Source organism: Micromonas commoda, chromosome 12, assembly GCF_000090985.2.
Source record: "Micromonas commoda chromosome 12, complete sequence".
NCBI lineage: Eukaryota > Viridiplantae > Chlorophyta > Mamiellophyceae > Mamiellales > Mamiellaceae > Micromonas > Micromonas commoda.
Window position 1 is genome coordinate 678,500 of NC_013049.1, and position 22,296 is coordinate 700,795.

Sequence of the window (22,296 nt, forward strand, 5' to 3'; positions counted from 1 at the left end):
CGCGCCGCTCCCGATCTGGAGATGGTTCTAAAGATCATGCCTAATACCTATCTGTGTTCTCTACTGCTTCTGTGCGTGCTCGACGTGTCTACTTGGACCCGGTGAAAGAGGGCAGGACGACTGCTCCGGAGGTTCCAACCATGAGCGCGATAGTGGCTCCCTGCGCGAACACGCGCGCCTTCATCATAGTCTGAGACAAGTTCGCGTTTCCAGCCTTGAACGCCACGAATCCGGCTGTCAAAACACCCGCGGTTGCTGCGGCGCCGACGAGTACGAGCGGGTTCCTGGTCCCTTTGCGCGACGGGAGGATATCCTCGGGCGGCGCGGGGTGCATGACAAGGCGTCGCTCCGCGGCAGTCGGTCTCACGAACGAAGAATTGGCTCTCGCTCGTGCGTCGCGCTTCGGGAAGTGCAGTTCGGCGGGCGGAATTCGAGACGTGGCCAAGCGACGAGCGCCAGCTGGCTTCGTACGCCATGCTGGCAAGGCACGTCCTCACTTGTTGCCGCACAGAGCCGCCCGCCCGCCGGCGTATCGAAGGCGCCTAGCCGCGCGAGACAGTCGCGCGCGGTCAAGATGATTGTCGCGTGCCCGCACGCATCGCCGGCGGCTCGCGCACTCGCCTCGCCGCGACACCGCGCGTCGTCCGATAAGGTTCGAAAACCGGCATGGACGAAGGTGATCGCCAGAGCCTCGCCCGACGACGCGCCTCCCGCTGGCGGATCCGGATCATCCGCGCAGGACGCCATCGCCGCGCGCCTCGCCAAGGCCAAGGAATACCAGGCAAAGGCCAAGGAGGCGTCCAAGAACCAGGGCACCAGGGCTGAGCTCGAGGAGACTCTGCGCCAGGCTCAGGAGAGGCTCGAGGAGGCGAAGAAGGCCCCGACGCCTCCGCCCGGGCAGAAGCAGCAGGTTCGCGTCAAGATCGTGACGAAGGACAACAACTACAACCCGTTCGACGACGACGAGCGCATCGTCGGTTACGAGGAGGGCCAGACGGTCTACAAGCCAGACACCGGCGGATGGGGCGGCGATAACGAGTTCGCGCCATCCGAGGAGCAGAAGAGCATGCTCACGTCCGGCCGCAGACGCGAGCGCGGTCTCGGCGTGGACAACGACAGCGGCGTGGGCTCGCTCGAGGAGCAGGGCGCGCAGCTCTCCAACGACGTCATCGGGCAGGTGGTGGGCAGGGACACCAAGAACGCGGACGGCACCAAGAAGGCGTATCAGCCCAAGGTGAGCACCTGGGGGGTGTTCGAGCGCCCCGACAACATCAGCAAGGAGTTCGGCGGCGGGCGTAAGATCTCGATGGGCGGCGAGGAGGAGACCGAGGAGCAGATCGCCGAGCGGCGTAAGCGCGTGCAGGACAAGCTCAACAAGTATCGAAAGGAGCAGGGCATCGACGTCGACGAGGGGACCAAGAGCAGGTGGTACGTGGCTCTGAAGGACGCGAAGGCTTCGTTGAGCAAGGGTAACTTCCAGGAGGGAATCGAGCTCCTCCAGGACATCGTCCTGGTGGAGAAGGTGAACCCCCGGACGGAGCTGGGTGGCGAGATCACGTTCACATACGGGATGCTGCTGGACAACGCGCAGAGGAGGGACGAGGCGCTGGAAATGTACAAGCGGTGCATTGGTAACAAATTCGGTCGAATCAGCAAGCAGGCGGATCAGCTCATCTGGGGCATGACCACCGCAGCGAAGAAGATGAAAGCGGACCAGTTCGACTACGACGGCATCAAGGACAAATACGACCCCTTCCTCATCGCACTCACGAAGGAGAAGCAGTGGAAGAAGATCGAGGCGAGCCCCGAGGAGGAGGAGGAGTTGAATAAGATGACCACGGGGTCGATAGCGTTGGTGGCCACGGTCCCCATCGCGGCCCTCGTTTTGATCGCGATGCATTGAGAAAGGACCATATCATCAACTTCGATATGATGGTGCTACACGTTTCATACACTACTTCTTGTCGACCAGCTTCCACTTGTCGTCTCCACCCCTGCTTCCCGGTTTCGCCTCGTTCTTGTGGAGCTCCCAACCGCCAGACCCGTCGCCCGCGAGCTTGAGCTCCTTCCTGTGAAACTTTCTCAGCTCCAGCCTGTGCGCGATGGACACCACCGTCGTGCCCTGCTCGATCACCCGCTCGTACAGCTGTCCCTCTTCGTCGGGGTTGATGGCGCTGGTAGCCTCGTCCAGTATGGCAAAGGGCGGCGAGTGATAGAACAACCTCGCGAATCCGATGCGCTGCCTCTCGCCGCCGGACAGGACATCGTTCCACTCGAGGTGCCTGGTGTCGAGGCTGACGCCCGGCACGCCCCCGTCGACGAACTTTCCGAGGCCCGCCGCGCGGAGGCACTGCTTCACTCGCTCGTCTTCGTCCGCGACGGCGTTCGCGTCGACCCGTTTGGTCTTGCCGCGCCTGGCCCTCTCGGCGAGGGCGATGTTGGGGTAGACAACCTGGTCGCGAAGCGACCCCTGCAGCAGGTACGGACGCTGGGGCAGCCACATCATGACCTTGCCGCCGTCGTAGTTCTCAGCCTTGGGGGTCGACACGTGCCCCTCGATGGGCTCCCACAGTCCCGCGAGCACGCGGAGCAGCGACGTCTTGCCCGCTCCGTTCGGGCCCGTGATGAGCAGGTGCTCGCCGGGACCCACGACGAGGGACACGTTCTTGACGAGAAGCCTGTAGCCGGTCTGCTCGGGCGCGCCCACGGTGACGCCGTCGAACGAGATGGCATCCTTGGGCCCCGTGAACAGGTCAACCTCCCCGGCGGACTCCTCCGTCTTTCGTTTCGCGTCGGCGTCCTCGATGGACCTATCCATGGTGTGAAAGAGCTGACCGAGCCTGTAGGTATAACCCGCGAGCTCGTCCAGGTTTCGGCCCAGTAAGAGCACCTCGGTGAATGCGCTGCCGCACCGGAGCATCAGCTCCTCGGTGGCGCGGAAGAGCGAGATTCGCTCGCCCTCTGAAGTCGACTTTAGCATGAACGGGACGTGCACGAAGATCGAGCCCACGAGTAAACCCTGAAACTTGCTCACGTTGTCCGCGACGCTCTTGCGGATCCGCTGCAGCGCGTGCCAGCGCTGCGTGACCACCAGGTTCTTCAAGCCGTCGTCCAAGATGCCAATCTCGCGAGGGGCACCGCCGAGCAGCGCCACTTCTTCGGCGTGCGCGATTAACCTCGCGTGCGTGTGTCGGAACCCGCCCTCGAGCGCCTGCTCCCTGGCAACCATCTTGCCGAGGCTGGGCGCCATCTGGCGAAGCACCGTGGTGATAAAAATCTGCGCGCCGAACAGCGCGAGGGGCCTGGAGTAACCCAACTCCTTCGCCGCCTCGGTAAGGGACAGGGTGAACTCGAGGATGGGTTTGAACGAGTGGCCGTACAGAAACGCCGCCTCGCGAGAAAACGCGTCAATGTCCGCGACGATGCGCTGGTCGACGTTGTCCAGTCCGCCGTCCCTCAGCACCGCGGTCCTGTAAAAGTTGTTCGCGGTCATGTACTTCTTGTGCGCGTGCCTCGTGAGCGCGTTCCTCAGCTCGATCTGGATCAGGGTCTCGGTGTAACGGAGACCGCTGTTGACCACCACGGCGCTTCCCATCCAGCCGCCAAAGTTGAAGAACCATCGCACCCAAAACTTCCACGACGCGGTGCTGATAGCCTTGGTCAGGTAGAACGTGTTCACCTTGTTCGCGCGCACGGTGAGAAGCGTGCGCATGACAAGTAAGGTAAACTGCGCGGCGAGGAGCTGGGCCATCTGGCAGTGCGGCGTCGGCATCGCGACCTTGACAAGGTACTCGAGCTCGCGCCAAAAGTCAGCTCCGACCTTCCCGCCCTTGCCTCCCTTACCGCGTCCCTTACCGCGTCCCTTGCCGCGTCCCTTGCCAGACTTGGTGGACGAGTCCGACGCCGATGATGCTTCGGGCTTTGGTCCCTCTGCCCTGTGCAGGTCGAGCATCGTGAGCGACTCCTTGATGGCGCTCGTCGCGGACATACGATCCCGCGTGCCGAGCGCGATGAACTCGCGCGCGGCGAGCGAGGAGAAACCCGCGCACGACACCGCGAGGAAGGCGAGGTACATCCTGTCCTGACTCACCACGCGCACTGTGGATCACGGATTCGGCGACGGATCAGTGGATGTTCGAGCGGGGGACGCGTCGCGCTCGAGGCGACGGTTGGTCCGTCCGATGGGTTTTAGGGTTGTTGACACGCGGCGGATCGAACATCGGATCGATCGAGGGAAAGGGGCGCGGGGGACGCACGGTTGGTGGTGAACCCATCGTGGGCGTGTCTCTTGAGGGCCTGGGCGACCGTGATCAGGCCGCTCACGAGCCCGACGTCTCGTCGTTTCATCGACTCCATGGCTCTCCCAGGGGACGAGAGTGAGGTCGGGCTGCCAAGCCCAAACGCCGTTTATCGGCTCGGCAGCTTGGATTGAATCTCGGCTCGCGTCGTCCGACGCAGACTGCGCAGCGATGCGACTGGATGACTCGCAAATAATAAATGGCACCTGAAACTGGATGTTCCGTTTCGACTCTCGTGTACGTGCAACTAGCTAAACGCGACGCCGACGCGCCCCAAATGATCACCAGTCCTTCCACACCCGGTAGTCGGTGTTCGGGTCCGGTCCGTCCGTCGGCGGCGCGTCCGAGCACGCGGCGAGCATCATCACGTTCCCCTCGCCGTCGTCGGCTCGGATGGCGTGCGCGGATCCCGCGGGCGCCGCCAACACCACCACGTCGTCCCTGTCGATCACGTAATCGTGGTACCCCATGCCGGGCCGCTCGACCCGGATCCGACCCGACGCGCCCCATACGATGAGCGACTCGTCGCGCGTCTTGTGTCGGTGGTTCCCTCGCGCGCCCCCGGGCCGGATTGTGCCAACGTGGAGGTCGAGGCATCGCGACGGGCCCTTGAGCCCGGCTTCGTCCACGGCGTCGAGCACGGAGGTCATCCAGTGGTCCTCGCCGTCGCTCCGCGGGTCGTCGTCGCCGGGAAGGAGCACCAACCCCTCGCCGCGCTTGGAGAACTGAGGAGAACGAGACGAAAAGGGTCAAGACGTCAGACATTCGCGAGTGGCTCAGATTTGAACATTCCGTTTGGGGACGTTTTGGGCACAAGTGCGGTGATGAGCGTCGTCTGGTGGGTCGCTGAATCGGGTGGCTTCGGGGGCGCACCTGGTCGCGCTCGTCGGGTCGAAGGGGTCGCTTGGACAACGCGTGGGGCCGCTGCAGCGAGGATCCGATGTGAAAGTGCGCCTCCTCCCACTGGTAGGCGTTGTGCATCGCCTCGCCCATGCGGCGCTTAGTCCTGGGGCCCATGGGCCAGCCCGTCGTCAAGCTGAGCGCCGTGAACAGGACGAACGTCACGATCGCGCCGAGGATGGTCAGGCCGCGGACGCGGGTCCTGGGTTTGCCGTAGCTCTTGGACGTCGAGAACGTGCGCGTAGCCATCGCGACGCTCGAACTCGGGCACCGACGCGCCGAACGCGATGGATGTCCTTCCCAGCCGCGTGGGGCGGTGGCGCGAGGCGAGGTGTGGGGGACTGCGTCGTAACGTGAGGCAGCGAGCATCGCTCGGATCATTTTCACGAATATTCCCTCCAGCCAGTTTCCTGGTCGCGCGACTCGGGGCGCTCGCGAAAGGCGGCCCTCTGAACCGCGCGGGAAGTCCGCGGCACCGCAGAATCAAGGGCACGGTCGATCGTCGGCACGGATAATCGCTCACCATGTCGCAGCGAGAGAACATGATCGCCGCCGGTGCGACCCCACCCGTGTCTCGCCCGCGCCGTCGCCGCACTTTTTCCACCGGCGCCGAAACCCCCGCGCGGTGCCGCAATCTTAGTCAGCCGCCCCGATTTACCTGACCGTTCGCGCCGTCCCGAACGCACCCCTCCACCGTCGCACCGCAGAGCAAACCTCCAACGACGCGTGCGTCGACGGGACCATGAACGGCTGGTTCAGCGAGATCTCCGACGAGATGTGGCCCGGCCAGGCCATGAGCCTCAAGATGACGGAGGTGCTTTACAAGGGCAAATCCGATTTCCAGGACGTCATGGTGTTCCAGTCGCAGTCCTACGGTAAGGTTCTCATCCTCGACGGCGTCATCCAGGCCACCGAGCGCGACGAGTTCTCCTATCAGGAGATGATCGCGCACCTCCCCCTGTGCTCTATCCACGACCCACCGAAGAAGGTCCTGGTCGTGGGCGGCGGCGACGGCGGCGTGCTCCGAGAGATCATCCGCCACCCGACGGTTGAGCACCTCGACATCGCGGAGATTGACGGCATGGTCATCGAAGTCTCGAAGAAGTTCTTCCCCGGGATGTCGTGCGGGTTTGACGATCCGCGCGTCCACGTCAACGTCTGCGACGGCATCAAGTTCGTGGGCGACGCCCCCGAGGGATCTTACGACGCAATCATCGTCGACTCGTCCGACCCGGTGGGTCCGGCGTCGGTGCTCTTCGAGAAGCCGTTCTTCGAGAAGATTTACAGGGCGCTCAAGCCCGGGGGCGTGCTCACCACGCAGGGGGAGTGCATCTGGCTGCACGCGGAGCTCATCAAGGACGTGTTGGAGATGTGCAAGGGCATCTTCGTCGGCGGTTCGGTGCAGTACGGGTACTGCTCCATACCGACGTACCCCAGCGGTCAGATCGGGTTCGTCATGTGCTCAAAGCCCACGGCCGAGGGGAAGACGGTGGACTTCTCGAAGCCCGTTCGGCCGCCACCCGTCGCTCCGGGTAAGCCCCCTCGCGTTTGTTCGTCCGGAGCCGAAGTTCGATCCGACGCTCTCGGGTTTCCCAGCGGGTTTCCAGCTCGCTTTGTTCCCTCCGTTGCACACACACGCCCCTCTGCCCGCATGGCACGTTGCATCATCTGATTTGTCCAGTGACGAACTAAACAAAAAAATAAAGTTTGAGAATATCTGAATTCTTTTGACGAGTTTTACTGTTAGGCGAAGGCTTCTGAGGATAAAAACTCAGTGGTCGGCGTCGTCTGAGGGTGGATCAAGGGGTGTTTCATGACATTTTTAACGACGCCAGAGCCTATCCCTGTTTCTCACTCCCGGAGCATCTCAACTGACTACCCTTCGATCCCTCACTCGCATCGCACCCGCCTTCGCAGCCAACACCAAGCTCCCGCCGCTCAGGTACTACAACTCCGCGATTCACGAGGCTGCGTCCGTGCTTCCGGAGTTTGCGAGAGCCGCGGTTGAGCCGTACGTGGTCAAGGGCACCGGCCCTTGACCAGATACGGCGGAGACGTTTGGTGGTATCGTTCGTTGAAGAAGGCATTTATATTATATAGCCGAAGGCCTCTTATTAACACATGGTATTATCAGTAACACTCGCGTGTGTGGTCGCATCGTCGATGCCGTGACTACGATTAAACCCCCCTCCCCCAATAAAAACCCCGCGTCGAGCCAGCCTCAAACCGGCGTCACAAACATTGGCGTCGTCCTCGCGCGCTTGGTGCTCCTGAACACCTGCGACAGCGGCGTCCCCTCCCCGCTCGCTCCCCGCTCCAGCCCGCCCTTCGAGCTCTTTTCGTCGGGGATACGAACCGGCGCGCATCGACGCGGCGGCCTAGACCTGATCGCCTTGGGCGCCGGCGGGGGAACGTCGGCGCATCCAGCCGTTCTCATCGCGGGCGTCTCCTCTTCGCCCAGGCGGAGGCTCCTGCGCTGAGGAAGCACGGCGAAGTCACCGGATGCGTCCCTCGCGAGGACGCCGCCGCCCACGGCGGGCGTCGCCCAGGTGAGCTCCGCGCTCGGCGGCTTCGACTCGATCAGGCACCTGTCCCCGCCGCCGGTGCTCTGCCTCCGGGTCCTCCTCGCGGGAAGCCCCTCCTTTAACGGCGCCACCGCCGCCGCCGCCGCGTTCGCCTCGCGCTCCGTCGTCCCGGGCGGCGCGGGCGTGACCTTGTCGGGAGAACCGAGCGGCGCGGCGGGATCGGACGGCGACGACGAGATCTGCGACGTCGGTCGACGCCGGGCGTTCTTCTTCGGAGTCCCAGCCTTGGGCGACGCGAACGGGAGCTGATCTTTCGCGGGGGCGGGGGGCGACGAAACCATCCCCGCTCGTTTCCAACGCGACGGCGACCCGGCGTCGTGCGCCGCGTGGATCAGCCGCGAGCCGTGACGCGGTTGGTCGTGCCCCGCGCCGCCCGCGCCCCGCACGCCGTCCATCTCCGTTCGCGCGATATCGGCGCACTCGTCGGGGGAAGCGCCGGTCCTTCGTCTCGCCGCCGCGGCGGCGACGGCGTCGTAACGTCCCTGTCGCCTGCGACTGTACACGTGCAGCGACCTGCACGTGCCCCCGCATCGGGGTTGGGGATGGGGCGTTTGATCGGTGAGCGCGGCGAACGACGTTTCGCCCGCGGCGAATCGGACGAAAGCGTCGGTCCTCGCCTCGGCGTCGGTAAACGCCGCCGACCTCGCCGCCGATTCGGACACCTGGCGGACACCTGGCGGACACCTGGCGCCCCCGGTCCGACGCCCCCCGTCCCGTCCGACGCCCCCCGTCCCACACCTGTGAATGCGCACGGACACGCGCGCGCCGCGTTCCTTCGTGAACACCAGCGCGTCCCCCACGGCGAGCCTCTGGTCGACGGCGAAGCCGCGCCATCCGCCGGAGAGGCCCGCGCTTTTGTCTCCGCCTTTTGTGTCCACGAGCCACACCGTCTTCCACTCCTCGCCGTCGCACTCGAGCACCAGCGTGGCCGTCTCGTCCGGGAGCCAGTCGCTCAGGCCACACGGCGCGTCCACGTAGAAGTGGCCGCTGATGTGACCGGGCGCCATGACCTTCACGAAGGACGGGCCCGCTGGGGTTTGATTCGGCGCGTGCCCCGGGGAGCCCTTATTCACGTTGGCCCTGCCGCCCGATCGACGATCGCTCTCGCCGTTGCCGAAGGAGTCGTTGGAGGCGTCGCTGTCCTCCCAGGACCAGTTGGACACGCTGTTGCGCCTCTGATTGGCGGCGCCGGACGTGTTGTTCGCGTCGCACGGCCCCGATCCCGAGTCGGCGCCCGCCACCGCGATCGCCTGCGTTCGCGCGCGCTCGGTGTAGCTCGGCGTGGGCAGCGCCTTGATGCGCAGCGAGTGCCTTCGCTCGCCGCCTCGGCCGACGCCCGGGGGGGAATTGCGGCGGCGCTCGATCAGTTTACCCAGGACGCGGCGGGCGGTCTCGCGCATTCTCGCGTTGAACTCGCTCTCGGCCAGAGTCACCTCCCCAGCCATAGTTGCGACCACCTTTCTTGGCACACCTGCCTCGGCCGAACCGAAAAAAAGTCGATTGTTAGGGCGCCAAAACCCGCGTGCAGACCGGCGTTCCCTGCGCTTCGACCGATCGATCTCGGGCGTGACGCGCTGGTTCGTCGCGTTCCGGACGATATTCGTCCCGCCGACTGCGCCGAGGGCTTTGGGGCGCTCGTCGCCTCGCGCCGAGGGTTCATCACAAAAGGCGCGAAAACCAAACCTCGGTTTCGAACAGGTTATGGGTCGCTCCAAGCTGGTCGCTCCCCTCCATATCCAAACACGCGCGGTCGTTCGCGCGCTCCCACACCCTCGCGCTCGGTCGCCCGCGATGCTCGCGACCGCCCGCGCGGCCCCGGCCCCACTCGCGTCCTTCGCCCATCGCCAAGGATCGACGAAGCCCGTCGGCGCGCGTTTCGGCAATCCCGCGCGCGTCGTCGGCGTCGTCGTTCGTCGGATCGATTCGTCGAAACCGCGCCCCGGCGTCGGCGTCGTGCGCGCGTCGTCGAACTCCGCGCTCGGCGACGTCGCCGCCAAAGCCGCGAAGGTCGTCGCCGCTCCCGCCAAGGCCAAGATGGCGATTCCCACCCTCGCGACCGTCCTCGGCACCGCCTACTCGTTCCCGTTCCTTTGGGCGCTGAGCATCGTCCCGTGCCTGCTCGGCCTCGTCAACCCCGTGTACGTCTTCAGCGTCGGGTACGGCCTGAGCGTCGCGGCGCAGGGCATCGGTCTCCTCGCGGCGGCGTCCGCGTCCGGCGTCTGGATATCCAACCTGTGCCTGGCGCACCTCCTGGGAGCGGTCTTCTACGGCGTTCGGCTCGGCGCGTTCCTCTACTGGCGATCGGTGACGTGGACCGAGTGGGGCCGTCGCGCGAAGAACGCGCCCGAGGCTAAGCCGATGCCCCCGCCGGCGAGACTCGCGGTCATTCTCACGTGCGCCCTCCTCTACGCGTGCATGTGCTCGCCCATGCTCTGGCACGTGCAGACCGCCAACGTGCTGCCGGCGTCGCAAAATTTCGTCATCGTCCTGGGCCTCGCGACGCAATGGATCGGCGCGATCCTCGAGGCTGTCGCCGACCAGCAGAAGAGCGCGTACAAGTTCAGCGACGCCGGGAAGTCTAGGTGGTGCGACGTCGGGGTGTGGTCCAGGTGCAGGCACGCGAATTACCTCGGCGAGGTGATGTTTTGGGTCGGCGCGTTCGTCGCGGGAGTGCCCGGGATGTTGGCGTCGGGGCCGGTATCGTTCGTGCCCGCCGTCGTCGGCGTCGGTTTCATCGTGAAGCTGATGACGAGCCAGTGCGTGAAGCAGGACGAGAAACAGGCGGGTCGGTACGGCGACGACGCGGAGTACAAGGCGTGGGTGGAGAACAGCGGCTCGCTCTTTCCCAAGCTCGCGTAGGGTTGGTATCGTTGTTAATTCCAAAGGTTAAAAAAGGTACTCTCGATCGTCGCTCACTTCCCCGCCCACGGACCGTCTTTGATGGCGATCGCGCCCCGCAAACCGACCACCTGGCGGGTCGCTCGCCTATCGAACTCGGTGCAGAAGGCCCCCTTCCCCTTACGGCCGATCGTCGCGCTCTGGGCACCCGCGTCGTCGCCGAGGTCGTTCCCCCATCCGCCCCTGCTCGGCGCCGGTGGATCGGCCCTTCTCTTCTCGTACGCGCCGCCGCTCAGCCCGTGCTCCAACGCGGTCCTCGTGGTGGTGACGTAAGGGTCGAAGCCCGCCATCTCCGCCGCCGCCTGCGCTTTTTTCCGAGTCGCCAACGAGGTTCGACCGCCGTTCACGGGCACCATCGCGTCCGCCGCGTTGGAACCGGTCCACAGCGACGAGGTCACCTGGGGCTTGTCGCCGCTGGGTGGGGCGAAGGCGAGGCCCCCGACGGTGGCGTCGTAGAAGGCATCCTGCTGCTCGCGCGTGGGCCCGTGCGGGAACTTGTGGCGGAGCTCGAGGATGGCGCGGGGTTCGACGTCCATGCGTTGGGGCGGGGCGACGCCCTGATACTTGTCCGGGGAGAAGGCGTCGCGGAAGGTGCTCGAGCCCTGGAACGGGACGGACTCGTTGCCGATGAGGTTCTTGCCCACGGTGCGGATGGCGACGTCATCCTCGATCCAGTTGTCGATGATCACGCCCTGCCTGTGGTTGTGGGGATGAGCAACGAAGGGGCTGGGGAGGTCAGGGACGAGAGAGGGCGATTCGCAGATTGATATTTCCAAAAGCGTCGCGCGTCGCCGAGTCCGTCGACAGGCGGTGGGTCGTCGGCGCACCTGTAGGTGTTGACGTGGTTGCTGAGCCCGATGCCGGTTCCGACACCGCGCTGCCACCTCTCGTTCGTCATGGCGGCCGCGGATTCAATGGCCGGTGGGTCGTGATGCACCGCGGGGAAAGGAGACGTTCAAACCGTACAACCGACCCGCGCCGCGAGCTGATCACTCGGTCAGGTTGCCGACATGCCGATCGACCCGGGCTATTTGTCATCACAGGTGCTTTTTCGGGTTTTGGGTTGTCGTTTTGTCGTCTGGATTTCGCCAAAATTCGAGACCAGCACGCTTATCTTTTTCGCGGCAAATCTCGCAAGATTACAAGACGATTCGCACCAGACCGCGGTTCGACCTTAACACTTGACCTTCCCGTCCGGCGTCTGACCGAACGGGGACCCCGTGTAAAGTATCTCTCGGTGAAGAAGATTCAAGAAGCCGGGCCACCGGCGGTCACACCACGGAGCGCGGACACCGCCCGTGACGGCGCGCCGGAGAGTCGCACCGGATACCCCGTCGCGTTTGCAGAGCCGTTTGCAGAGCCGCGCGGGGCCGAAGCAGGTGCGCGCCACTCCCTCCCAGCACACCTTTAGTTTAATCTTTGCTCCGACACGTAGGTGTGGTCCCTGCGATCCTCCGCTAGCCCGCCGAGCCGGGTGCACTCACCACCGACCGACCCATCCCCCAGGCCACGAAGTCGAAGGCGCGGAGTCGTGCGACATGACCGCCGCGGCCGACCGCGGCGCAGGTGCGCGCATTTCCCGAATCAACCCTCGCGCGTCTCGAAACCCGCGCATCCGGTCCCCCGCGGCCACCCGCGGCTCTCGTCTCGCGCGCCTCGCGAAAAGTTGATCCTTTGCCGACCCGCCCCTCCCGACGGACCCGTCACGCCGCGCCGCCCCGACCCGCGCCGACCACTCCGCCTCGGCTTCCCCTTCGCACCGCTCACGAAATCCATCGCGACCCACTCCGCAGGCGACGCGGGCCCGAACCCAAGGCAGGACGCGACCGACGCCGGGCACCCCGCGCCGGATCCAGCCGAGGCGAAGGGCTGGCGCCTCAGGCTCTACTGGCCCGCGCTGGACAGGTCGTTCACCGGGCGCGTGTTCGACTACGACCCGAGGAAGAAGACGTTCACCGTGCGGTGGAACGAGGCGGCCGAGAACGACGGGGGGATGACGGAGGTGGACCTGTCGCAGGGGGAGGTGACGTGGCTGTCGCCGCCCGAGCCGGGGTGGGAAGCCGCGCCTTCGGCCATCGCCGACGGCGACGGCGACAAGAGGGCGCGGTCGCACTCGCCGTCGGCGATCGAGACGCTCGAGGAAGTCGAGAAGCGCATCGGCGTCGGCACGATCAAGTGGATATGCTTCCAGGTGCTCAAGGAGGCTGGACCGCACGGGCTGCTGCTCTCGGAGATTGTGAGCAAGACCCAGGAGAAGGGCCTCAAGGATTGGACGTCGGTGCGGCAGCCGAGCAACACCGTCAACGCGTGCTGCTCCGGGGACCCGGCGTTCGTGAAGGTGGCGCCCGCGCGCGTCGGCCTCGCGTGCCTCGGAGCGTTCGAATCCAAGGAGATCGCTGACGAGGAGGAGAAGGCCGCCGGCGAGAAGATCCTCTACTGCAGCGCGTGCGACAACGGGCCCTTCAACACCAAGGGCATGCGAATGCACATCAGCAGGTGGTGCACCTTCGCCGCGGGTAAGCCCACCGCGAACCCGGACATCGTCCCCACGGCCGTCGCGGATCCGGAGAGGTCCACGAGGGACACGAACCTGAGGATCACCGCGCACCTCGTGCCGAGCGACACCCCCCATTTAAACCACAAGGGAAGCCCCGACGACCCGAACCACAAGGCGGCGGTCAAGACGTTCGTGTGCTCCGCGTGCGGCGCCGGGCCGTTCAACGAGAAGGGCATGGCGATGCACGCGAGTCGATGGTGCAAGGTGCAGAACGCCCTGGACGAGGACGACGCCGACTACGCGGCGGCGATTGGCGGCGCTCTCGGGCGACAGCAGCCGACGACGAGTCCGACGTCGTACCTGGGCGGATCCGTGGGTCTCACCGGGCTCGCGCCGGTGGGCATGCCCGGCGTGTCCATCGGCGCGCTCTCCGGCGGGCTCCCCGCGGATCTCGGCGGCTTGCTCCCGCAGTTGAGCAACGGCGGCGCGCACTCGGGGCACATCACGGGCAGCGGCAGCGGCAGCGGGGGCAAGAAGCGCAAGGCGGCGGTGGATCTCGGACCCGTCGACCCGACGATGTTCGACAAGCACCTGCCCGCCTTTCCCGTCGGGTTCGCGGCGGTGGCTGGGGCGTCCGGACTGGCGGGTGGGCGGGGGCAGATGCTCCCGCCGCCGCCGGTGTTTGGCAGGCGCGTGGGCAAGTCGGGTAAGGGAAACAAGGACGAGGCGCACGGCGAAACCACCGAGCTTCGCCTCGAGGTTGAGGTTTGGAAGCAGGATGGGAGTTTCGTGGCAAAGGCGCCGCTGGTGGTTCCCGCGAACGTCACGTTGGGTAAACTGAAGATGGCGATCGCGGACAACACGAAGGGTGCGCTGCCGCCGCACAGGCAGGCTCTGAAGTACCTGGGCGTCCCGCTGTCGGCGCCCGACGACGTTGGGCTCGTGGGTTTGTTGGGAGTCACCGACAACATCTCGCTGCACCTAACCATCTTGGAGGATACCATGGCTCCACCCAAGGGTGCGGGGATGCCGGGTTCACCCGCGAGGAAGGCGTTCATGAAAAACCTAGCGATGTGATGGACGCATCCCGATCCCTTGAGCTGAGCCTATTTGTAGCAATGACATGTCAAAAGACAATCGTACGAAGGTAACAAAGAACCAAAGAACCACAACTCGACTACGCGGCGACGGCCATCATTCCGCGGAGCACCATTTCTCTCAGCTGCCACGTGGGCGCTGTGTACTTGCGCCCGTCCGAGTGCGTGTACTCCACGTCCTCGAGCTGCATGGCCCACAGGTAGTGCACCGACTGGATGTCATCCTCGGCGCCCTCGACGATTTCCCCATCCTTATTTCGCACGCAGTTGATCTGTTGGCAGCTGAACTGCAGGACGATCATCGGCGCGTTATCCAGCGTCCGCACCTCCACGAGCTCCATCTCGGACAGGTGCAGTATCCGCGGATCCACGAACTGGCCCTCGTGCTGCCAAAGCTTCATCTGACCTCCCATCCTCTCCAGCATCTCCTTGCTCACGGCGCACCTCTCGAGCGCCTCCACGTCGCCCTTCAGGTACGCGCCGAGCACCTTCGGCACGTCCCTTCGAACCTCCGCGATGAAGCCGTTCATGTTAAAGTCCGGCACGCGCTGTTGGAGCACCCGGTACGCCTCCGCCTGCTCCGTCTCGGCGAAGAACGCGCCCTCGGTGATGTCCTGGATCCTGTGCACCATCGGGTTGTCGCTCGTCTCCCATCGCTCTCGCGCGTCCTCCAGCATCTCCTCGCCCTTCTTGTACGCCGGGGTTTGCTTCAAACCTTCCAGCTTGCTGAACACGGACGTGACGTGCGCGCCCAGGCCGGTCTTCTCGCTCACCGTCTCCCACGCGGCTTGGAACCGCGACTTCTTCTTCTGCGCGATTGCCACCGCCGTGGTCCCCTCGTACGGGTCCACGGGTCCGGGAGCCACGTACCCGGGCGCGGACTTGCGTCGCTCCATCGCGGCGTCGCCCGGGTCCATCATCGCCAGCCTGTACTCCTCCTTGAACGCGTTGACGATGGTGGTCATGAGGCCGCCGCTGCGCTTGTCGGCCGTCTCGGAGAAGGACTTGGCGCCGCCCGCCGCCTTCGCCGCGCCGTCGCCGAGCTTGGCGCCGGCGCCCTTCGCCCACCGGGTGAAGCTCTCAGCGGCCTCCTTCGCGGCCCGCGCGGCCTTGTCGGCCTCGGCGCCGATCGTTCCGTCCTCAACTGTGCCGGCGGCGGCCTCCCGATGATCTGGGCTTCCAGAGTCGTCATCGGACGACGGGGAGGCTGACGCGGCAGCCTTGGCGGCGGTCTTCCCGGAGCCCTTGCGCGAGGTTTTCGTGGCGAGACCCCGCGCGGCGTTCAACGAGGACGCGCACCGACGCGCGAGATGGCGGAGCGCTGACATGATGCTGCCTGGTTGCTCTGATGACGGCACCGATCATCCTCAATTCTTTTCTTGAGCACCAGCGCCACACTCGTGATCGAGATCTCGCGAGGTGGTCTGGGTGATTTCACGTGTAGATCGTGAAAAAATAAAGAAATCAAAATAGCAGGCGTCTTCAACAAGAAACGCAGCGTTGTCACATTTGTATTTGTGTTTAACCCTTTTAGGGAAAAAATTCTCAAAAAAAAGAAGAACCCGAAGGAACGACGCGAATCTTTCCGCTTTCCCGCGACGAGGGACGGCAACCCTTTCGGAACTCGCCATTTAGCCGCGCGAGGGCGACGCCGCGTGAGTTGGCGCACCCGGGAGGAGCGCGCTCTCTCTCGAGTACCTTAAGAACATCGAGTGGCGGCGGAGTGGTCGCGACTCGTTTGCGCTGAGTCGTCAGGGCGCGGTTCGCACCCGTCGAGCTTCCTGTTCTTTTTCCCTCGACGAAGTTCGGGTTCCGCGCGGCCGCCATGAGCAGGCTCGTGCGCGCGCTGCTCGGCCTGCCAAAGCCCAAGGGAAACGACGAGCGCGAGCCCGACGACGATGGTCCGCCGTGGCCGGACGTCACCATCGTGGTCATCATAAACAAACGCAGCGGCAGCCGCCTGGTGAGGACCGTCCGTCCCGTCCGCGTGAAAAGGCGTGAAAACGCCCTTTCGCTTCCCCACCTCTTTCCACGTCGGATCTCGCTTTTCCGGCCGCCCCGAGGCAGCCTGATCCTGACCGCACTGCGGCTCATCTTAAAATCCAACCACAGGGCTTGCAACTCTCGCGCAAACTGATCGAGGTAAGCGCTCGTCGCATCGTCCCGTCCACTGCGCGTCCCGAGCGTCGTCGTCGCCCGGCCTATCCATCGTGCCAAAATATCCCGCCACCGCGTAAGTTAACCTCGCCGCTGACGGAATATACCTTTTTCCCACCCGCCGCCAACCAACCTCGCAGGCTGGATGCGCCATCATCTACCTGGACGAGTACATCCGCCGACGCGACGCGCTCATGTCCAAACTCACCGACCTGGTGTCCCAACACAGGCGGCTAGGGGACCTGAGATTCGTGGCGGCTGGCGGCGACGGAACCGTGTCGTGGGTCGCCGAGCTCATCGTCGACGCGTGCGCCATGGTGGGCACTCGCAACGTGCCGCCCATCGCGGTCTTATCCCTGGGCACCGGAAACGAGCTCGCCCGGGTCACCGGATGGGGGTCGGGGTTTCATTGCTCCGGATGGGAGGCGCGAGGCGGCTTGCGATCGTTCGCGAGGGACGTCGCGTGCGGAAAGGTCGTAGGCGTAGATTCTTGGCTGTGGCGCGCGGTGCCGCTTCGGTTGGACGAGCTCGGCGTGCCGATCGAGGACGTCGAGCGCGTGGCGTCGGAATTCTCGCGGTCGAAGCTGGGCTGGCACAGGTCGAGCGACCCGGGGGGGGCGCGTTTTAACGGCCTGCAGGGGCGTCGCGGCGTCGGGTTCGGGAGCGCGATGATCCTAAACGCGGTGCTCGAGCCTCTCGACTCCGCCGGCGGCTCGGGCGGCAGCACGGGCGACTCCTCCGAGGAAAACGCGTACCTGTCGCGAGGGTCCACGGACGGCACCGTGCTTCCGCCGAGGAACGACCGGTGCATCTCGCCTCTGCACGCGGGCCTGGAGGGCAAACGCGGCGCGCCGAAGGTTTGGGATTCGCTTCCCGACGATTCCCTCGCCAGGGACGCCGTCGCGACGACGACGAGGACGACCACGCCGAGGAGCTCGCCAAGGACCTCGGTGAGGTACGATTTCGACCTCGCGCGGGGACTGGCGATGGAGAGCGACGACCTTCCGCACCACCCCGAGCTTCTCTTCGCGCCGCCTCCGATGACCCCGCCCGGGGCGGTGCGAGCGAACAAGACGAAGAGCAGGAGCCCGAGCGCCAGCCCAAAGCGAGTCGTGGGTCGCGACGTCGCGGCGACGACGGCGACGGCGACGACGACGGCGAGCGGAAGAGAATCTTTCTCCAAGCAGCAACTGGTCCCGACGCACCACAGGCGTAGCTCGTCGGTGATATCCGTCGGATCCCAGCACGGCCCCGCGATCAACGGGGTTGGATTTGGGCGCCTCAACACCCGGCGACACACTCGATCCGTCAGCGGCGGCGGGTCGATGGATTTTGACGCAGCCGGCTTTGGCTTTGAGGACGAGATATCCCCTTACAACTCCGACGCCGAGGACGAGGACGAGTCGGAGGTGGCGACGGTGACTAAGACGTCGGTGTGCTTCTTCTCGGTTGGGTTCGACGCGTCGATTGCCATGCAGTTCCATCAGCTTCGGGAGCGGACGCCCTGTTGCGCCGATAGCGTCGGCAAGGTTGTCGCCGGGCACGGATTGCTGGGAATCACCGAGGCGTTCTCTTCGCGCAAGTACCTGAGACCCGGCGTGATGTCCCTGCGCGTGGACGGCGAGGATATCCCGATCCCGGAGGGGGCGAAGACGGTGCAGTTCTTCAACATTCACTCCTCCGCCACCGGCATCGACTTCTTCGGGTCAAACGAGCCGAGCACCAGTGCCGATCTCCTCCAGGAATACTCGGAGCCCAACGTCGGCGACGGGCTCGTGGAAGTGGTCGCCACCTTTGGCGTGACCCACCTGGCGGCAATACGCCTCGGGTTTGGACATTCTAGGAGGTTGGCGCAAGGCTCTGTGATCGAGATTGTGCTTCGGGAGGCGCTCCCGGTGCAGGTGGATGGCGAGCCCTGGCTGCAACCTCCCGCGGTTATTCGCATGGAACTTCGGGGAAAGATTCCGTTCGTGCTGGGCAGGGGCGAGACAAAGAACGTGCCAAGAGCGGCGCATAGGCGAAGGTCATCTTCCGCGAGGAACGAGGTGGTTCTCGACAAGATGCCCGATAAGACCGGTGGGTCCGCGTTGGCTGATGAGGCGGTGGTGGATCGATTCCTGAGGGATAGCCTTCGCGCCAGGCCCGTAGACGCTTGAGCCCGTGTGGTGGGTGGCTTGAATAAATGTATACAAGTACAACAGCAAATGCTTCCTCGCTAAGGGTACGCGCCCGCGCGAGCGCCGCGACTTTGTCGCTGTCGCCTCCTTGCGCGCGAGCTTGAAAAGAATTGAAAAGAAAAATGAGCGACGCGCCCCGTTCACAAACTCGCGAGCCTCTCGAACTCGCCGGCGATCTCACCCAGGAGCAGCTTCTCCCCCCGTCTCACCTCGACCGCCATGAGCGTCCGCCTCCGCCACCTCGCCGCCCTCGCGACCTCCTCGTCCTGGTCCTGCGCCGTCTTACCGCCGTCCTCGTCGCGGACGTTCGCGGCGACGCACCCGGCCACCTCCGCTCGCGTTCTGGCCCACGCCATCTCCGGCGCCGCGAGCACGTACCCCCCGTCGCCGTTGGCCAGCAGCCGGATGCAGTCGGCGATGGCGGCGTCCTTGACGACGGTGGTGGGCCGGCACTCGCCGCGCGGCGCCGCGTATCGGACGAGTTTGCCGCGGAAGATCGTGGCGAGAGCGTCAAACGACCTTCGCTCGTGCTCCAGACTCAAGGCTTCGCGAGCCGTCCACTTGTCGTCATCGCTTTCGGCGTTGGCATCGCGCACGCGCTCGAGCTCCTCGTTGGTCAGCGAAAGTACCCTCGCGGCACGGATCATGGCGTCCGGGACGCACTCGATCCCCTTCAGTCGCCTCTCGCCGGCGGGGTATTTCGGATCCACGTTGGACACCTCCCAGGTGAGCCCGCCGCACAAGCCGGCGTCCGCGAGCGCCTCGAGCCTCGCGGCGACGGTGTCCTGGTCGCAGGTGGCCATCAGGGGCTTGAGGCTCACGTCCAGCGCGTGCAACGCCCTCCGAAGGTGGTCCGATTCCTCCGTCAGGGAGCACTCCTCGAAGTCCTCCTCGTCCTCGTCGCCGGCGTCATTCGTCAGCTGTGCGCCCAGGGCCCAATTCTCGTCGAGGCCGTCGAAGACCCCCTCGTCATCGTGGTGCCTCTCGACGATGTTGTTCTTACCGTCGATGGGCTTGGTGCAGCTGCGGACTCTGTGGGTGAACCCAAACTCGAGCAACGAACCGCCCGAGGCCCTGTCGGCGTAGTCGTGGAAGAGCTGCTCGCCGCTCTCGGCGCCGCCGACGCCGGCTCTCAGCACGATCCTCGGTCCAACCTGCGGATCGTCCTCGTCGAGCTCGAGCGACGCCCCGAGCACGCCGCGAACCTCGCACTTCTCCGCCTCGGAACCGTGGTTGAACAGGTCCAACCCCGGGCACAGCCCCATCTCGCCATCCTCGCCGACGTCGGGAAGCGAGAAGGCCCTCGCCAGCACCGTGGCCCACGCCCAGCGAAACGCCTCTTTACTCGTGTACTTATCTCGCGCGCGTTCGCCCTTCTTACGCGCCGCGGCGGTGACGTCGATCCCGGTCCCGCCCGCGACTGCGCTCCCGAGCTTACCGGACATCCAAAGCGTCGGGTCCGCGTCGTTCAGCCGCGGGAACACCTCGTCGTACACGGAATCCGCCAGCGCGATCCGCTCGCGAGCGCGATCCGCAAGCCGGCTCCCCTGAAGCGCGTCCAGCTCGTTCTCGGACCACTCGATGAGCGAGTCCACCTCCCGAGGGAGCAAGTCGACGTACGCCTTCCAGTGCGCGTCGTGCGGGGCGGATCCCGCGGCGAGGCAGCACTGGTGCATGATCCCGAGCGCCAGCAGAGTCGTCTTTGACGCGTCGAGGGGAAAATCGTGCGTCGATTCGATGACTCCGCCCAGGAGCGTCGAGGGCACGCGTCGGCCGTCGGGTCGCACGGACGTGAGCCCCGCCGCGGACAGCGCGCGGCCGAGTCTGCCGAGCGGACCGCTGTGCGCGGTGACCGCCGACGTCGTCAGGACGAGGGGCGACAGCGACGTCGGCTCGACTCCACCCGGGATGGAATCCCCGCCTCCTGCACCCTGTTTCGCGCCCTCCGCGTCCGTGGCCTCGACGCGGTCCCCGAACCGGTTCAGCTCGCGCTTCGGCGCGGCGAGGGGCAGGGAGAATATCACGTCGCCCTCGTCGAACGCTCGGGTGCTTATCCCGCCGATGCCCATTCCCCGCACGCGCACGAACTGCGCCCTGTCGGTGAAGTCGACGCCGTGCTGACGCAGCCAGATGGTGAGCGCGGCGATTTGATGCGCGCTGCCCTCGCCCTCGCCCACGGCGCCCAGGTTGCCGAGCGCCTGCGGGGGAAGCGGGTGCGCGTGCGCCGTCTGCGCCGCGCCGCCGCCTTTCTGCGCGCGGGGGGGCGGAGGGCGGTCCACGACCTTGGGGGGGCGCGGCATGCCCGGCGACTTGCTCGCGGCGCTGGCGCTCACGTGGAACGGGAACGGCGCCCCCATCCTCGCCGCGTGTAGGTTTTTGTTAGTTCTGCGCGCCACGAGGGCGCCGCGGATCGGACGCCTCGACGGCGGGTCGCGCCGCGAGGCGAGCGCCCGTGGTGGCGCGCTCAGTAGCGACGCACCGGCGCGACTCGACATCTCTCGGGACGTTGATGCGGCGCGGGCGCGTGAAGCTCTGCACGAACCGTCGTCATTCGCCAAGGATTGCACTTTTTCGCGCTGTCATTATTATCCTCTCGGCGCGAAAATTGGCTAATCTAACCGAGCATTTCCTCGTATGCAAGTCTAGAGATAAATATAAAAATGCAAAGGCGAATGGTTGAAAATACCAATGCTTCGTGGTCAGGAAAAACCAAAAGAGTCGTTGGCTACTGTTGACTCGATGCGCCCCACAGGCGAAGATACGCATTCGTCTCCAACCCGCAGCACACAGCACGGACACACTGGAAGGGGGGTTTGCTTGGTCATGGACGGATTTCGCAACCCTCAGTATACCGGCCAACCTCTGGGGAACATCATGTTCCCCGGAGGATACATCCAGGGCATGCCGCAGATGGCGCAGATGGGAGTGTCCCACCAGATGATGCCGGGCCCAGGCGACGGGCGGCAGCAGATGGCGCTGATGACCCAGGCGCCCCCGCAGAGGAAGGATGCGAAGCCCAAGGTGATGTGCACGCACCCGGGCTGCGGAAAGGAGTTTGCGTGGCAGCAGGACCTCGCCAAGCACGTTCGCAAGTACCACAGCGGCGAGGAACCGCGTTTCGCGTGCACGCACGACGGGTGCGAGAAGAAGTTCTACGAGCGCAAGCTCCTCGTCGCGCACGAGCGCACGCACACGGACGAGAGGCCCTTCGCGTGCACCTTCCCGGGATGCGACAAGCGCTTCCGCGCCAGGAACGCCCTGGCCTACCACCTCAAGGCGCTGCACAACTCCGGGGACTCGCTGAGATGCGACGTGGAGGGATGCAGGTTCACCACGCGCAAGCGAGAGGCGCTCGCCGCGCACAAGCTTCGGCACCAGCAGCGAGAGGCTGAGAAGAGCTGGAAGGCGCAGGCGAAGGGCGAGGTGCAGGCGGCGGTGCGGGGGGTGAAGGACGAGCTCAAGAACAAGACGGCGGAGCTCGCGAGGGCCCAGCGAGCGCTGACGCAGGAGCAGCGAGCGCACGCCAAAGTCGTCAAGGAGCTCGCCGCGCTGAAGGCGTCGCACGCGAGGCTGAAGCGCCGAGCCTCCACCGCCGCGTTGGAAATCGACCGCCTGCGTCCGCTCAAGCGCGGTCGGAACGTCGGCCAACCCGGCACGGGCGGAGTCGGGGCAGCCGTGGGTGGGGGG

At 65.4% G+C, this 22,296-nt stretch overlaps 12 protein-coding genes across 12 annotated transcripts; 6 read left to right on the forward strand and 6 right to left on the reverse strand.

Moving 5' to 3' along the window:
• Positions 1-574: 574 nt before the first annotated feature.
• On the forward strand, positions 575-1,706 carry MICPUN_103408 (predicted protein; the record flags this gene model as incomplete). Its single annotated transcript, XM_002509027.1, has 2 exons — positions 575-1,522; positions 1,695-1,706. 2 exons carry the CDS (start codon positions 575-577, stop codon positions 1,704-1,706), a joined length of 960 nt encoding a protein of 319 aa, XP_002509073.1.
• A 175-nt stretch (positions 1,707-1,881) lies between these two features.
• Positions 1,882-4,356, reverse strand: MICPUN_63027 (ATP-binding cassette superfamily; the record flags this gene model as incomplete). The annotated part of the gene is made up of 2 exons (XM_002509268.1): positions 1,882-4,098; positions 4,257-4,356. The coding sequence occupies 2 exons, from the start codon at positions 4,354-4,356 to the stop codon at positions 1,955-1,957; spliced, it is 2,244 nt and encodes a 747-aa protein (XP_002509314.1). The 3' UTR covers positions 1,882-1,954.
• A 223-nt stretch (positions 4,357-4,579) lies between these two features.
• On the reverse strand, positions 4,580-5,447 carry MICPUN_63026 (predicted protein; the record flags this gene model as incomplete). Its single annotated transcript, XM_002509269.1, has 2 exons — positions 4,580-5,023; positions 5,172-5,447. The coding sequence occupies 2 exons, from the start codon at positions 5,445-5,447 to the stop codon at positions 4,580-4,582; spliced, it is 720 nt and encodes a 239-aa protein (XP_002509315.1).
• A 219-nt stretch (positions 5,448-5,666) lies between these two features.
• Positions 5,667-7,336, forward strand: MICPUN_106331 (predicted protein). The gene is made up of 3 exons (XM_002509028.1): positions 5,667-5,753; positions 5,906-6,730; positions 7,116-7,336. Exons 1-3 carry the CDS (start codon positions 5,723-5,725, stop codon positions 7,235-7,237), a joined length of 978 nt encoding a protein of 325 aa, XP_002509074.1. The 5' UTR covers positions 5,667-5,722; the 3' UTR covers positions 7,238-7,336.
• An 83-nt stretch (positions 7,337-7,419) lies between these two features.
• Positions 7,420-9,228, reverse strand: MICPUN_63024 (predicted protein; the record flags this gene model as incomplete). The annotated part of the gene is made up of 1 exon (XM_002509270.1): positions 7,420-9,228. The coding sequence occupies one exon, from the start codon at positions 9,226-9,228 to the stop codon at positions 7,420-7,422; it is 1,809 nt and encodes a 602-aa protein (XP_002509316.1).
• A 346-nt stretch (positions 9,229-9,574) lies between these two features.
• Positions 9,575-10,642, forward strand: MICPUN_103404 (predicted protein; the record flags this gene model as incomplete). Its single annotated transcript, XM_002509029.1, has 1 exon — positions 9,575-10,642. The coding sequence occupies one exon, from the start codon at positions 9,575-9,577 to the stop codon at positions 10,640-10,642; it is 1,068 nt and encodes a 355-aa protein (XP_002509075.1).
• Positions 10,643-10,695: 53 nt separating this feature from the next.
• On the reverse strand, positions 10,696-11,579 carry MICPUN_63022 (predicted protein; the record flags this gene model as incomplete). Its single annotated transcript, XM_002509271.1, has 2 exons — positions 10,696-11,377; positions 11,509-11,579. The coding sequence occupies 2 exons, from the start codon at positions 11,577-11,579 to the stop codon at positions 10,696-10,698; spliced, it is 753 nt and encodes a 250-aa protein (XP_002509317.1).
• A 33-nt stretch (positions 11,580-11,612) lies between these two features.
• Positions 11,613-12,647, forward strand: MICPUN_52516 (predicted protein; the record flags this gene model as incomplete). The annotated part of the gene is made up of 2 exons (XM_002509030.1): positions 11,613-12,092; positions 12,475-12,647. One exon carries the CDS (start codon positions 11,613-11,615, stop codon positions 12,090-12,092), a length of 480 nt encoding a protein of 159 aa, XP_002509076.1. The 3' UTR covers positions 12,475-12,647.
• A 27-nt stretch (positions 12,648-12,674) lies between these two features.
• MICPUN_52515 (predicted protein) lies at positions 12,675-14,255 on the forward strand (the record flags this gene model as incomplete). The annotated part of the gene is made up of 1 exon (XM_002509031.1): positions 12,675-14,255. One exon carries the CDS (start codon positions 12,675-12,677, stop codon positions 14,253-14,255), a length of 1,581 nt encoding a protein of 526 aa, XP_002509077.1.
• A 100-nt stretch (positions 14,256-14,355) lies between these two features.
• MICPUN_63020 (mitochondrial protein translocase family) lies at positions 14,356-15,603 on the reverse strand (the record flags this gene model as incomplete). Its single annotated transcript, XM_002509272.1, has 1 exon — positions 14,356-15,603. One exon carries the CDS (start codon positions 15,601-15,603, stop codon positions 14,356-14,358), a length of 1,248 nt encoding a protein of 415 aa, XP_002509318.1.
• Positions 15,604-17,089: 1,486 nt separating this feature from the next.
• Positions 17,090-18,634, forward strand: MICPUN_109262 (predicted protein). Its single transcript, XM_002509032.1, has one exon. It carries the CDS (start codon positions 17,101-17,103, stop codon positions 18,586-18,588), a length of 1,488 nt encoding a protein of 495 aa, XP_002509078.1. The 5' UTR covers positions 17,090-17,100; the 3' UTR covers positions 18,589-18,634.
• Positions 18,635-18,749: 115 nt separating this feature from the next.
• MICPUN_63018 (predicted protein) lies at positions 18,750-21,104 on the reverse strand (the record flags this gene model as incomplete). The annotated part of the gene is made up of 1 exon (XM_002509273.1): positions 18,750-21,104. The coding sequence occupies one exon, from the start codon at positions 21,102-21,104 to the stop codon at positions 18,750-18,752; it is 2,355 nt and encodes a 784-aa protein (XP_002509319.1).
• Positions 21,105-22,296: the final 1,192 nt, after the last annotated feature.

What these genes read in the sequence shown, in the direction of transcription:
- MICPUN_109262 (XM_002509032.1), top strand. Translation starts at nt 17,101, where the DNA reads ATGATCCTAAACGCGGTGCTCGAGCCTCTCGACTCCGCCGGCGGCTCG.
- MICPUN_106331 (XM_002509028.1), top strand. Translation starts at nt 5,723, where the DNA reads ATGTCGCAGCGAGAGAACATGATCGCCGCCG. An exon ending in AGAGAACATGATCGCCGCCG is followed by an intron (nt 5,754 to 5,905) that starts GTGCGACCCCAC and finishes GTCGCACCGCAG; the next exon opens with AGCAAACCTCCAACGACGCG. An exon ending in GCCGCCACCCGTCGCTCCGG is followed by an intron (nt 6,731 to 7,115) that starts GTAAGCCCCCTC and finishes CCGCCTTCGCAG; the next exon opens with CCAACACCAAGCTCCCGCCG.